General features: G+C 48.0%; 1 protein-coding gene across 2 annotated transcripts in view; it reads left to right on the top strand.

Moving 5' to 3' along the window:
* Tbk1 (TANK binding kinase 1) overlaps nucleotides 1-10,605 on the top strand; it is a 38,535-nt gene extending 27,930 nt beyond the window's left edge. For both annotated transcript variants that reach the window (XM_052164956.1, XM_052164957.1), the window contains 9 exons: nucleotides 559-637; nucleotides 2,693-2,814; nucleotides 2,909-2,985; nucleotides 3,979-4,018; nucleotides 4,506-4,607; nucleotides 4,721-4,817; nucleotides 5,334-5,440; nucleotides 5,643-5,714; nucleotides 9,865-10,605. In XM_052164956.1, coding sequence (XP_052020916.1) covers nucleotides 559-637; nucleotides 2,693-2,814; nucleotides 2,909-2,985; nucleotides 3,979-4,018; nucleotides 4,506-4,607; nucleotides 4,721-4,817; nucleotides 5,334-5,440; nucleotides 5,643-5,714; nucleotides 9,865-9,916 — 748 coding nt within the window. In that variant the 3' untranslated portion in view covers nucleotides 9,917-10,605. The remainder of the gene's footprint in view (nucleotides 1-558; nucleotides 638-2,692; nucleotides 2,815-2,908; nucleotides 2,986-3,978; nucleotides 4,019-4,505; nucleotides 4,608-4,720; nucleotides 4,818-5,333; nucleotides 5,441-5,642; nucleotides 5,715-9,864) is intronic.
* The last annotated feature ends 2,432 nt before the right edge of the window (nucleotides 10,606-13,037 follow it).

Consider the following 13,037-nt stretch of genomic DNA (forward strand, 5'->3'; position numbering starts at 1 on the left):
ATACATTTATAATAATATACATACATTCTGAAAGCTGTATTTTCACCATTCTGCTGGCAGTAGTATGGTTTGAACTTACCTTGCCCTGTGTATCTTATCCTAATCTGCCCGTGTATAACGGCCGTCCAGCTGTGTGATCTCCGTGCACGCATCCCCAGGCTCCCGGGAGTTCAGACAGTGCCACCCACAGCATGCTGCCCTCCTGCCCGTCGGCAGTTCACCCCTGACCACCACCATTACTAGACTGCGGAGTGGGTGCATATGCAGTGTGGATCCATAGGGCAGGGGCAGCCTGCTGTAGGTGGCAAGGAGTAGCTGGTGTGTGACTTGATCAGTCTGCACCTGCAGCCACCTAAGACAAATCACAGGCAGAGGGGACAGTGTAGAAAGCCTTCAGGAAGGCAGCCAAGAGCTCAGACTCTCTTAGCATATAGATCTCGAATGCATTGTGATTAAATAGTCATGATAATAAAATTAACTTCCTAACCTTCAGAAGTGCAGTGAAACCCGCATTGCCTTGCTCACCCACCTGCTTCCTGGTGATGTGTTTCCAAACAGATATGAGAAGCTGATGAAGGTCAACCTGGAGGCGGCAGAGCTGGGTGAGATCTCAGACATCCACACCAAGCTGCTGAGAGTGAGTACCGGGGCCCTGCTGCTGGGAGCCGGGGCAGCCTGAGCGGTCGCTGAGGCCCCTGGAGAAGAGTGTCGCCTTGCTCTTTCAGAGACTACATAGATGATTATATGAGTGTATCTTATTTTATAATATATATGTTAACATATGTAATTATATCCTATTCTCTCTATATATATTCTTACTTGTACACACATACATGCCCCATTTTGGCCATATAGGTCTTTGTAGTATTTCCAAATGCTTTCTGTATTTTCAGCACACGTGCATCTTTTTGCTCCTACCTCGCACCCACATTTTCTGCGGTTTTTTTGTTTGCTTTGTCTTTAATCCTTAGTGCAATCCTTAGTGCTGTTGTAGATGTTCATCATGGGGTTCTTTAACATGCAGTCAAATGCAGGAGCTTACACGCACTTAGAAATAACTACAAATCCTGAAATAACGGATGTCTTAAAACAAACGGGATTTGGAATCCTCGGGCAGTGAATTGTTTCTATGACTAAATGGCAGTGAGGGCACAGTGGGCCGAATGAAAAGTGGGAGGCGTCTGAATGGAGCCACGAGAGCAGAGAGCACACTCGGGCCGTGGACCGTGAGCGCTGGTTGTCTGTCACTCCTGGGCTGCCTCTGCTCACCCGGGACTCCAGGCCGCCTACGTAAGGGCCTTTTAAAAAACTGGCATCTTTAAATGATGTGTCTATGTGTGTTGTATGCACCTGTGTGCACAGGTGACTATGCCTTGAGTCCCCCTGGAGCTGGACTCACAGGCAGTTGTGAGCACCTGATGTGGGTGCTGGGAACTGAACTCTGCTCCTCTGGAAGAGCAGTACATGCTCTTTAACCACTGAGCCAGCTCTCCAGCCATCATGAGGCCTTCATATGTTCTTTGTAGCATTTAAGGAATTCATAAACTGGACATTAAGTTAAAATGTGAAGGAGGCCACAAGACAGTTTGCCGAGTAAAGGTACACATGCCACCAAGCCGAATATCCTGAGTGGGTTCCCAGAATCCTGCTGACAAGAGAATACCAACTCCATAAAGTGTCTGACCACCACACATGCTGTGGCCTGTGTCCACACACACCCATCCGCATAAAGGAAGAAATGTAATCAGGGTTTTTAGTTAAGGAAATAAGGCCTAGGGGTGGCTGGAGCGGTTGGTAAGCCCTGGACTCCGTCTCCCAGGACCAGTGTGCTGTGGAGCACATTGTCGTCCCAGGCTAGAGGACGCGCTCCCTGCCACTACCAGCTGCCGGCCCTGTGGTGAGGGCGATGGGGGAGGGCGCCCAAGGCTGGCCTCTGCCCTGCTCCTGCAGCACAGCAGCACAGGGGGCTAGCCCAGAGCAGCCTGCAGCTCCCCCTCTGTGTCGCCTGCTCTCCAGTCGCTCTCTCCGTAGCTTTAGAGCTACAGCAGTGGTTTCCACAGGGCGCGTCATGGGTGAGTAACAGTGCCTTGCGCCTGGCAGCCCTTCTCGGAAGGATGGAAAATATCAGAATGCATCACGGGTTATAAGTTGCTTCCCATGAAATCTTTATACACTTTAAGTGATATTTAAAATGTTGAAAAAAAATTTAGGTCTAATAATTTAAAAGTCAGAAACAAGACTTGAGTTAATGCCTAGCGTAGAAATTCTAATTTTAAAATAGCACACCACCAGCCTCACCACAAACAAACAAAAAACAGTAATAGAAAGGGTTTTGTTTGTTTTTAAAGGATTTATTTATTTACTTTCTGTATGAATACACCATTGCTATCTTCAGACACACCAGAAGAGGGCATCGGATCTCATTACGGATGGTTGTGAGCCACCATGTAGTTGCTGGGAATTGAACTCAGGACCTCTGGAAGAGCAGTCAGTGCTCTTAACCGCTCAGCCATCTCTCCAGCCCAATAGAAAGGGCTTTCCAGCATGTCCTGCAGCAGCTCAGAGAGTGGTGCCTGAACGGCAGGAATGGCCTCGTGTAGAGGCTCACGAGGGCCCAGCAGAGACTTAGAACTCGCCTCGATGGAGAGTGGATCTGACAGGGCGCGCTGACCTAACCCATTGTTGTATTTAGCTTTCCAGTTCCCAGGGGACAATAGAAAGCAGTCTTCAGGACATCAACAGCAGGCTGTCTCCGGGGGGATTGCTGGCCGACACCTGGGCACATCAGGAAGGCACGCACCCAAGGGACAGGAAGTAGGTTTCAGCCCATGGGTGGTGTGTGCCTATTAGTTCATTGTTCTTCGTTGCATCAATTCCAGTAATTAACGGGTTTTTCTTCCTTAAATAGTGTAGAAAAGCTGCAGGTCCTGTTGAACTGCATCACCGAGATTTACTATCAGTTCAAGAAGGACAAAGCAGAACGCAGTAAGTAGCATGGCGGCCCGCTCTCTCCGTGTCAGCTTAGGCGGTGTTACGTGGGGACAGCACTGTGCCGTGCTTCCTGTGTGGCCACCGGGGCCGAACGTACTAAGTTATTGTCAAACCAACCTTTCCATGTCTAAAATTAAGGTCATGACCCTAGATCTGTGGAGGCCAGTCAGGGGAAGGCTGCCCCGGGGGCCCAAGGATCCAGAAGTCAGCAGCCTTCCCCTGCGTTGCCCGGGATGCCCTTCTGGGTTGGTTGTTGGTTTTGGGGGTTTTGTTTGTTTTGTTTTTTTGGATTTTTTTCTTTTTCGAGACAGGGTTTCTCTGTGTAGTCCTGGCTGTCCTAGAACTCACTCTGTAAACCAGGCTGGCCTTGAACTCAGAAATCCGCCTGCCTCTGCCTCCTAAGTGCTGGGATTATAGGTGTGCGCCACCACCACCCAGCTTTGGTTTTGGTTTTTTGAGACAAGGTTTCTTTCTGTAGCCCTGGTTGTCCTGGAAATTGTTCTGTAAACCAGGATGGTCTTAAACTCACAGAGATCCACCAGTCTCTGCCTCTTAAGTGCTAGGTTTAATTAAAAAAAAAAAAAGAGAGAGAAAGAGATACAAGCTTTATTAAAAATACCCTGATGTGAGCAGGCAGTGGTGGCGCACACCTTTAATCCTAGCACTTAGGATGCAGAGGCAGGCAGATTTCTGAGTTCCAGGCCAGCCTGGTCTACAGAGTGAGTTCCAGGACAGCCAGAGCTACACAGAGAAACACTGTCTTGAAAAAAAAATACCCTGACTTAAATGTTGACAATTGATTTGTATTTTTAAATCATAACTTCGTACTGGCCAAATTAAAGCATCAGTAGGCCATACATAGCTAATGAGTCCCAAACTTGTTCTAATCACTTCAGACTTTGGCTCCTTAAAGAAAGCAGTGATCCCAAGGGAGAAGCTGTCGCCTGTGATGCTCACCTCTCCACTAACAGTGCGCTTCCCTTTCAGGACTCGCTTACAACGAGGAGCAGATCCACAAGTTCGACAAGTAAGTGCGCGGACTGGTCACGACTCTCTCTGCGAGAGGAATTGGATAACAGCAAAGTGGCCCTGCCTCTTGGGGTTGTTTGCTCTGGGTGCACCTGTCCAGGTCCACACCTCTGTCCCTTGGATTACCAAGACAGGAGGAAGACCTAGCTCTGCTCCCTCGCTGCCTCTACCTCTGCTGTGCTGCGGAGGGGGGGATCCCGTGAGGCCCGCACCACCATCTTAACTACCTCCACCCATGAGTATCTGGGGCTGGAGAGATGGCTTGGTCGGTGGTCGAGAGCTTGCTCTTCCAGAGGAGCTCAGGTCAGGGCCCAGCGCCCATGGCTCGAGGCGCATCACCGCCCTTAGCTCCAGTGCTGGTGTCTGAATATTCCAAATCCACAGTAATCATAAAACCATGAATTTTGTATACCTGAGATGTTTTTAATTGGATGTAGAAATAGTGAGGTTACTTACTAAGGCCTCTGGTTATTTCTGATTTGCAGACAAAAACTGTATTACCATGCAACAAAAGCAATGAGCCACTTTACAGAAGAATGTGTGAGGAAGTATGAAACATTTAAAGATAAGTCAGAGGAGTGGATGAGGTAGGTGGCAGTGCGCAGGGAGGGGGTGGGCGCTTGTCTGTGGTCCAGAACCCTGCGCATTAACGGAGGGGTTGCAGGAGGCTGCTCGTTAATAGACTCTCGTTGGTTTTCAGAAAGATGCTTCATCTTAGGAAACAGCTCTTATCACTAACTAATCAGTGTTTTGATATCGAAGAGGAGGTGTCCAAGTATCAGGACTACACTAACGAGGTAGGTAGGGCCCGCAAGCGCAGCGCGGGCTTTGCACGGGAGGGCTGCTCTCGTGTGGCCCTATGCGCTCCCACTGCGGGGACAGACACTCACTGTGTCTGTTGACTGCATGCATGCCAGGGGACAGCTTTCGGGGGCTATTATCTCCTCTGCCACGTGAGCTCCGGGTGGCACTCAGGCCGGCAGGCGTGGCAGCAGACGCCCACACTGCTGTCCCATCTCACTGGCCCATCACCCATGGGCAGTTACCAGCACCTGATAGTTCATCTCTTCACTGTTTGTAAGGACAATTGTTTCAGAGAGTGTTGATTTCAGTATTTTCCATTGGCAGTTTTGAAAGAGGAATTTAAAGCGAGGCTGGCACAGTAGATCAGAGGTTAAGCATCTACTAGAGAGCACAGAAGGATGTCCTACATTCCCTGGAGGGGCTGGGCAGTCCCATGCTTCCTGAAGCTGTACATTGGTCCTTGACTGGTAGTAAAGCCTGTGTGATGACCCGCTTGCTTTGCCTTGTAGTTACAGGAAACTCTGCCTCAGAAACTGCTCGCAGCCTCCAGTGGAGTCAAGCACGCCATGGCCCCAGTCTACCCCAGCTCCAACACCTTAGTGGAGATGACTCTCGGGTAAGGGCCTTCCTGGGACATTAGACAGCACACCATACGCTCTCCTTTCCATCTGAAATCTTGTTCTTACCTTTCAGAATTCTTGGTGTCTACTGTGCCTACTGTGGTTTCAGGGGCAGTTGGATTATAAAATAAAACAGTGTGAACATACTTGTAAGATGTTGACCAAAGTTACTTGTCTGTCTTTGCTTTGTACATCTAGTATGAAGAAGTTAAAGGAGGAGATGGAGGGCGTGGTCAAGGAGCTGGCAGAGAACAATCATATTTTAGAAAGGTGAGTGTGCGCTGTGTGCCGCCCGCCTGCCCGGCCGGCAGGGATATAGCTGCGGCAGAATCAGTCCCGGCTCTGCAGAAGTGACAGGCAAGGGATGCCTGGGCCCTGCCCATGCCTCTCTCAGTGCTGGGGAACTTGTGGTAATTGGTTTTGTTGTTGTTATTTTGTTTTTGACAGGGTCTCACTATGTGGCTCTGGCTATCCTGGAACTCTGTAGACCAGGCTGGCTTTGAGCTCACAGAGACCTGCCTCTGCCTCTGCCTCTGCCTCCTCTGCCGCCTCTGCCGCCTCTGCCTCTGCCTCCTCTGCCTCTGCCTCTGCCTCTGCCTCTGCCTCTGCCTTCTGTGTTGAAATTAAAGGCATGCTCCATTCACTACGAATAGCTTGACATTTACTTTCAATCGAATAGCTTGCTTATTTGACTCTGTGAAGATCATCTTCACAAGGTTTCTCCAGTTCAAGGGTCCAGTGACCCACCCGGAAGACACCAGAGTGCTGACTGGGCCTCAGCGGCCCACAGAGCCTCTGCTCACCTCCTCCCTACAACAGAGCACAGCACTGTTACATCCTAAGGAGTTAACAGCACAGCACAGCACAGCGCGATGCGATGACACGCTGATGTCATCTTCCATGCCGAGGACTGGCAGTGAGAAAATGTCCTCCGTGATGAACTAAGAGCAGAAACCTGCATTTCCAGCAGAGCCTGTGCAACTCCTGACGTAGCTGCTTCAGACCTGAGCTGTCCCTGGGACAGCGCTCATGCTGTGTGGCACGGCACTGGTGCTCGGGAGAAGCAGGGCTGCAGTAGAGTCTGGCGTGCAGTGCCAGACCTCCGCTCTGACCGAAGGTGCTTGCTGTGCTTCAGAAGCCTCTTGCTGTGCTGAGTTTTGTGACCCCCTTCCCGACCCCTCCACACAAATATTCAGTTACATGAGTGAAATGTTCTGAATCAGAAATGTTTGAGATGGCAGGATTCCTCCAGATAATGAAATGTAGAGGTGGGGCCTAAATACAGGTCCAGCACTTAACCTCTGCTCCCTATATTCCTTACACACAGGAGCTGGAAAGAAGTGTATTCACTGTCTTAGTATGCCTGCACTCTGAGTGCACCGTGCCCTGTGAGTCAGGTGTAGACTGTCTCCTGCCGCTTGTCAGTACATATAGGTGTTAAGTTCTGCGTTGTTTCAGGCTTTGAATTCTAAGATTCAGGCTGTGTGACACATAGTGAAAGCCAGGCCTGGTGAGACATTGTCCCCCACCCCGTGTGCACACAGGTGTCCCACTCTCGGTGCCTGACGTCATCCTCGGGGAGCACCACGCTGGCCCAGGAATCCCACTTCCTACCTCTTGACGCATCAGAGTCTATGGGCTGCTTCTCTAGTCCCCTGGGCTAGTCTGTCCTTTGTCTTCACACCGCCCCGCTTCCCTCACCCAGACCTCCTCCTCCTCCCGGGGCAGTGTCGGTGTATGGCTAATATGGTTCTGTAGCCATGTGCTGTCCTGATGTGTAAACACCGACATCATTTTATCCCTCTCTTGCTTAAAAAGTTCTGGCCACCTGTGGTGGTATATGTCTTTAATCCTAGCGCTATGGAGGCAGAGAAGGGGATCTCTGTGGGAGGGAAAAGGAGAAAAGAAAAGAGAAAAAATTTTCAGCTGCTGTTATGCAGAAAGTAGTGTAAATCCGTATTTCTGATGAGAGGGACGGAGCCCTGGTGCTGCCTCTACCCACTTGGCTACCGTCTGCTCCCCAAGGCTCCGTTCCGCTGAGATCCCGTCCTGCCCTGGCCTTGCAGTCTGCACTCTGGGCTCTGTACTTCAGTTTATAGACCTTAACCGCTCACTAAAACAACAACAACAAAAACGCCCCAGAGTTGTTTTTTATTATTTATTCACTTTACATCTCAATATCTGCCCCCTCCTCCCAGACCTCCCCTTCCCTTCTCTGAGAAAGGAGAAGTGCCACCCCACCCCACCCCACACCCAGGTATCAACCCTACCCTGGCACATCTCCCACTGAGGCCAGAAAAGGCAACCTAGTCGGGAACACTCCACAGACAGGCAAGAGCTTTTAGAGACAGCCCCCACTCCCATTGTTGGGGACCCGCGCGGTGACCAAGCTGCACATATGTGTGTTGGGCCTACGTCCAGCCTGTGCGTATTCTTTGGTTGGTGGTTCAGTCTCTGAGAGCTCCCAAGGGTCCAAGTTAGTTGAGGTCCTCCTATGGGGTCTTGATCTTCAGGTCCCTCAATCCTTCCCCTAACTCTTCCATAGGAGTCCCCAGGCTCCATCCAATGTTTGTCTGTGAGTTTCCTGCATCTGTTTCCATCAGCTGCTGGGTGGAGCCCCTCAGAGGGCAGTTACACTAGGGTCCTGTCTGCAAGCGTAGCAGTATCGTTAATAATGTCAGGGATTGGTGCTTGCCTGTGAGATGGTCTCTAGTTGAGCAGTCATTGGTTGGCCATTTCTTCAGTCTCTGTTCCATCTTTGTCCCTGCACATCTTGTAGGTGGGACACATTTTGGGTCAAAGGTTTTGTGGGTGAGTTACTGTCCACCTACGGTTGGTGAGGATCTTTTCCCGGTGCGTAGCTGCTGTGTTATCCTGATGACAGTGTCCTTTAACTTCAGAAGCTTTTCAGCTTCACGAGGTTCCCTTTCTACTAACTGTTGATGTCAGTGCCCGAGCTCTGGGTGTTCTGTTCAGGAAGCTGTCACTGTACCAGTGAGTTCAAGGCTCTTACTCGCTTTCTGTCCTGTTAGGTTTAGTGTATCCAGTTTTATGTTGAGGTCTTTGATCCATTGGATAAAACTTGAGTTTTCTGCAGGTGATAGATAAGGATATATTTGCATTATTCTACATGCAGAAATCCAGTTAGACCTGCTACTTACTGAACCTGCTTTCTTTTTTCTGTTATATGTTTTTGGCTTCTTTGTCAAAATCAGATGTCCATAAATGTGTGGGCTTATTTCTGGGTCTTTGATGCAATTCCATTGACCAACCAGTCTGATTCTATACCAATACCATACAGTTTTTAGCTTGAGGTTAGGAATGATGATACCTGGGTTTTGGCTATCCTTGGTGTTTTGTTTTTCTATATGAAGTTGAGACTTGTTCTTTCTGTGTCTGTGAAATATTGTTTTGGGACTTTGATGGGGACTGTGTTAAATCTTTAAATTGCTTTGGGTAATATGGCCATTTTTACTATGTTAATCCTACCAATCCTTGAGCATGGGAGCTTTTCTATCTCTGAGATCTTCTTTCTTCAGAGATTGGAAGTTCTTGTCCTACAGGTCTTTTACTGTTTCACTAAAACAAAACAAAACAAGCTCCAGTTCTTACAATACTTTTTTAATTACTTTAAACAGTATTTTTCATTCCTTGCCATTTTCTCCTAAAATGCTTCCAGGTCAGGGAGACAGCGCTAGCCACAAGCCTGACTGGCACCCACGTGGTAGCGAGAGGCCTACCGTCCCTCCCACAGCTGTCCTCTGGCCTCCACACGAGTAACCACGGGGCAGAGGTCATTAAAGGGGTTGGATTCCCCGGAACTGGAGTTAGAGATGGTTGTGAGCCGCCATGTCCGTGCTGGCAATCCACTCTGGGTCCTCTGCAAGCGCAGCCAGTGCTTGTTAACTGATGAGCCCGGTCTCCATCCCCAAGAAGGAGGTGTGGGTTTGGTTTTGGTAAGCTTGGGAACCATTGCATAGTTTCATATAACACCACTTTTCGTAAGAAATAGAGCAAATCACAGTTGTCTAAATTCTTTAAAAATAACTATTCCATGACCAGCAAGGCAGTGCAGCAGATAAAGAGGCTCTCGCTGTGCAACCTGGTGACCTGACTTCAGTCCCCAAAACCCACATTAAAGGTACACGGAGAGAACGGACTCTACACAGCAGTCCTCTGACCTCCAACTCTGTGCCTGATGATGATGATGATGAGGAGGAGGAGGAGGAGGAGCCATTCTGAAATCTATTCTGTAATTCTCTAGAGTGTTGGGATATCAAGAACTGGGGTACAGCTCATTGATGGAGTTCTGTCCCAGCACACCTGAGGATCCTACATTGAGTCCCAAAGACATAGGGGACCCTGGAGAGCACCTGAGTGCATCTGCTAAGATGATTTTTCTTCTCATTTTGTGTTTTAGGTTTGGGTCTTTAACAATGGATGGTGGCCTCCGCAATGTGGACTGTCTTTAGCTTCCTGAGGAGTCTGGGAAGTTCTAGTTTGCACAAGAAGATAACCCTGGGGTGGGGCACGGAATGGATGCCTTTCTGAATGGCGTTATTTCTACAATTCAGTACTTGATGAGGTCATGTAAATATGTACAGTTTGTAAATACATATATATATATATGAATTTTTGGCTGCTGTAAGTAATCAAGACAGATTGACCTCAGTGAGCTGTAGAAGAAAGCCATGACCAGCCGATGCTTCGGGGTGCTCTCCCTAATTCTTCATATGAGGCTGGAGAAATCTATTGCTTGGTGCCTAAAAGAAAGTATTTTTTGAATTGGCATCCTTAAAATTTTGAAAGGACTGATAGTTGACACAGTTGTAAATGGAGGAGACACAGGGCTTTGTGATGGGAACCAAACCGTGGCTTTCCTGTGGTCGGTTCCTCTGACAAGGATGAAGTGGCATTATTTCATTTGGCGAGGAGCCCAGATCTCAGTTTTCCTCATATGGTTAATTTCAGGTGAATTATTGAGCAAAAACTTTAAAGTGAATTCATTGTTTAAACTATTCATTTTTCCTGTGGTCATGAATGTGTGTCATTCAGATCCTAGTATCATTTCAACTGTCTTAAGATGTATATTTCTGTACTTTAATTCTGCTGTTTCATGAAAAATTCTGCTTACTATTTCATGAAAAAAATAAATTTCTCAATTTTAATGTAAAAAGCTTGTGTGCTTTTGCACCTCTAAAGATACAAAATGGTCTGTTAGTGTGTTTAAATCAGAGCACTGATCGCCCCACCTCTCACAACTAAACCACGTCTCACAAGAGAACCACATCTTACCACAGCCACATCCCACCTCTGAACCACATCCCACCTCTGAACCACATCCCACCTCTGAACCACATCCCACCTCTGAACCACATCTTATTATAGCCACACCCCACCACAGCCACATCCCACCACTGAGCCACATCCCACCACCCCACCACAGCCACACTGAGCCACATCTTACCACAGCCATGTTCCACCACTGAGCCATATCTTACCAGAGCAGAGTCACATCCCACCACTGAGCCATATCCCGCCACAACCATGTCTTCAGTCCACAAGTTACCATGACAGAGCCAGTCTTAGGAAGTTGTTCTTAGAATATTATACTTGGCCGGGCAGTGGTGGCGCACGCCTTTAATCCCAGCATTTAGGAGGCAGAGGCAGGTGGATTTCTTGAGTTTGAGGCCAGCCTGGTCTACAGACTGAGTTCCAGGACAGCCAGGGCTACACAGAGAAACCCTGTCTCAAAAAAACAAAAGAACAAAAAAAATAATCTTATACTTGAAGGTTGTGCTGTCCTTATAAACAGAGTAACACGACACACACTTCATACTGCACTAACTAATTGGGGTTAGAGAGGTGGCTCACTGGTTAAGAGCACTGACTGCTCTTCTAGGGGTCTTGAGTTCAAATCCCAGCAACCACATGGTGGCTCACAACCATCTGTAATGGGATCTGATGCCCCCTTCTGGTGTGTCTGAAGACAGCTACAGTGTATTCATGTACATAAAATAATAAAAAATCCTTTTTAACAAACTGTCCTTTAGGATTTTGATTGATTTGAGCTACGGCTGGTCAGATAGTTGAAGGACAGTTAGACAGGACCTGGGAGGCTTAAAAGACTTTGAGCACCACAACAGACGACTGTTATCCTAAACTGAGATGCATTTACCCATGATATTGATGGGCTATCATGAGTTTTCAGTGTCACATACACCCTTATGGAAGTAAGACCCAATGCTTGAACTACACAGAACATGGAGATGGTTACAGCTTACAGATGGTTGTAAGCTGTCCTATAAGTGCTGGGAATCAAATCCAAAAGTCCTCTCTGGAAGAGCAGCAAGTGTCCCTAACCACTGAGCCATCTCTCTCTCTGTCCATCTCGCCACAGATCCTACTGCTGTTCTTCACATAGACATAGACAAGGCTAGGAAATGTTTTCAGAAGCAAAAACACATATCACACATTATATACCACAGCCAGAAGGTAGACAACATAGGAAAGGCTGAAGTTCACTAGAAGGATACCAATTGGATTAGAACCTCAAATCTCATGAAGCAAGTGGTAACCTCACACTGAAGGGTCAATGAAGTAATAATGGGAGCCAGCCCAGCATTCAGTGCAGAGTCTGTGCTGCCCGAGGCAGAAGGGCCAAGAGCATTGCAGCTCCAATCCTTACAGTTACAGAGGCAAGGGATTGGGTCAGTCTCGGGAACCCTGTTCCCACTGTTCTGTTCCCATGGGCCTCAGTCCCAGGAAGACAAACGTGAAGAGGCCCTCACACCTGAGGAGCCATCTGGACTCTCAGTAGAGGAAATGGGAGACCCATCATGGGATTTGGTGACGTTGAAGTTTAAGAAACTGTAAGAGCCCACATCCTATCCAGACTGCAGGCGACCCAACTCGTTTCCTAGGAAACCACACAGCTAAGTATGGGATACCATGTTTGAAAACCTCATCATCCAGTGGATTGGAAATCAAGGCTACCTCTTCTGGGTTAAAGTTGGATCTCCTCTGCAAGAAGAGGACTTCTCATCCTTCCTGCTGTTATTTTAACCAGCAAGTCTCATAATGCATGCTTGCCCTATGTGCTGGGAATCAAATCCAAAAGTCCTCTCTAGAAGAACAGAGAGGGGCATCATGTCTGTCAATCATTGAGACATTTTACAGCTGCAGTGTTTCCTTAAGTATCTCTGTTGTCCAGTTCTGCTGAGCAGTGTGTGTGTGTGTGTGTACGTGTGCGCGTGCATTCATGTGTGTGATAAAAGCTATACAGCCTGTATCACACTTAGGAAATATTATTCTGGGGAGTAAGTAAAGGATTGGGACAGGGAGAGACAATTCCTTTTTTTTTTTAAAGGATTTATTTATTTATTATATGTAAGTACCCTGTAGCTGTCCTCAGACACACCAGAAGAGGGCGTCCGATCTCATTATGGATGGTTGTGAGCCACCATGTGGTTGCTGGGATTTGAACTCAGGACCTTTGGAAGAGCAGTCGGTGTTCTTAACCACTGAGCCACCTCTCCAGCCCCGACAATTCCTTTTTATGTCATTATTTTTATGTCTTCACTTAAAAGACTT

This window comes from Apodemus sylvaticus, chromosome 20, assembly GCF_947179515.1.
Source record: "Apodemus sylvaticus chromosome 20, mApoSyl1.1, whole genome shotgun sequence".
In the NCBI taxonomy this organism is placed as follows: domain Eukaryota; kingdom Metazoa; phylum Chordata; class Mammalia; order Rodentia; family Muridae; genus Apodemus; species Apodemus sylvaticus.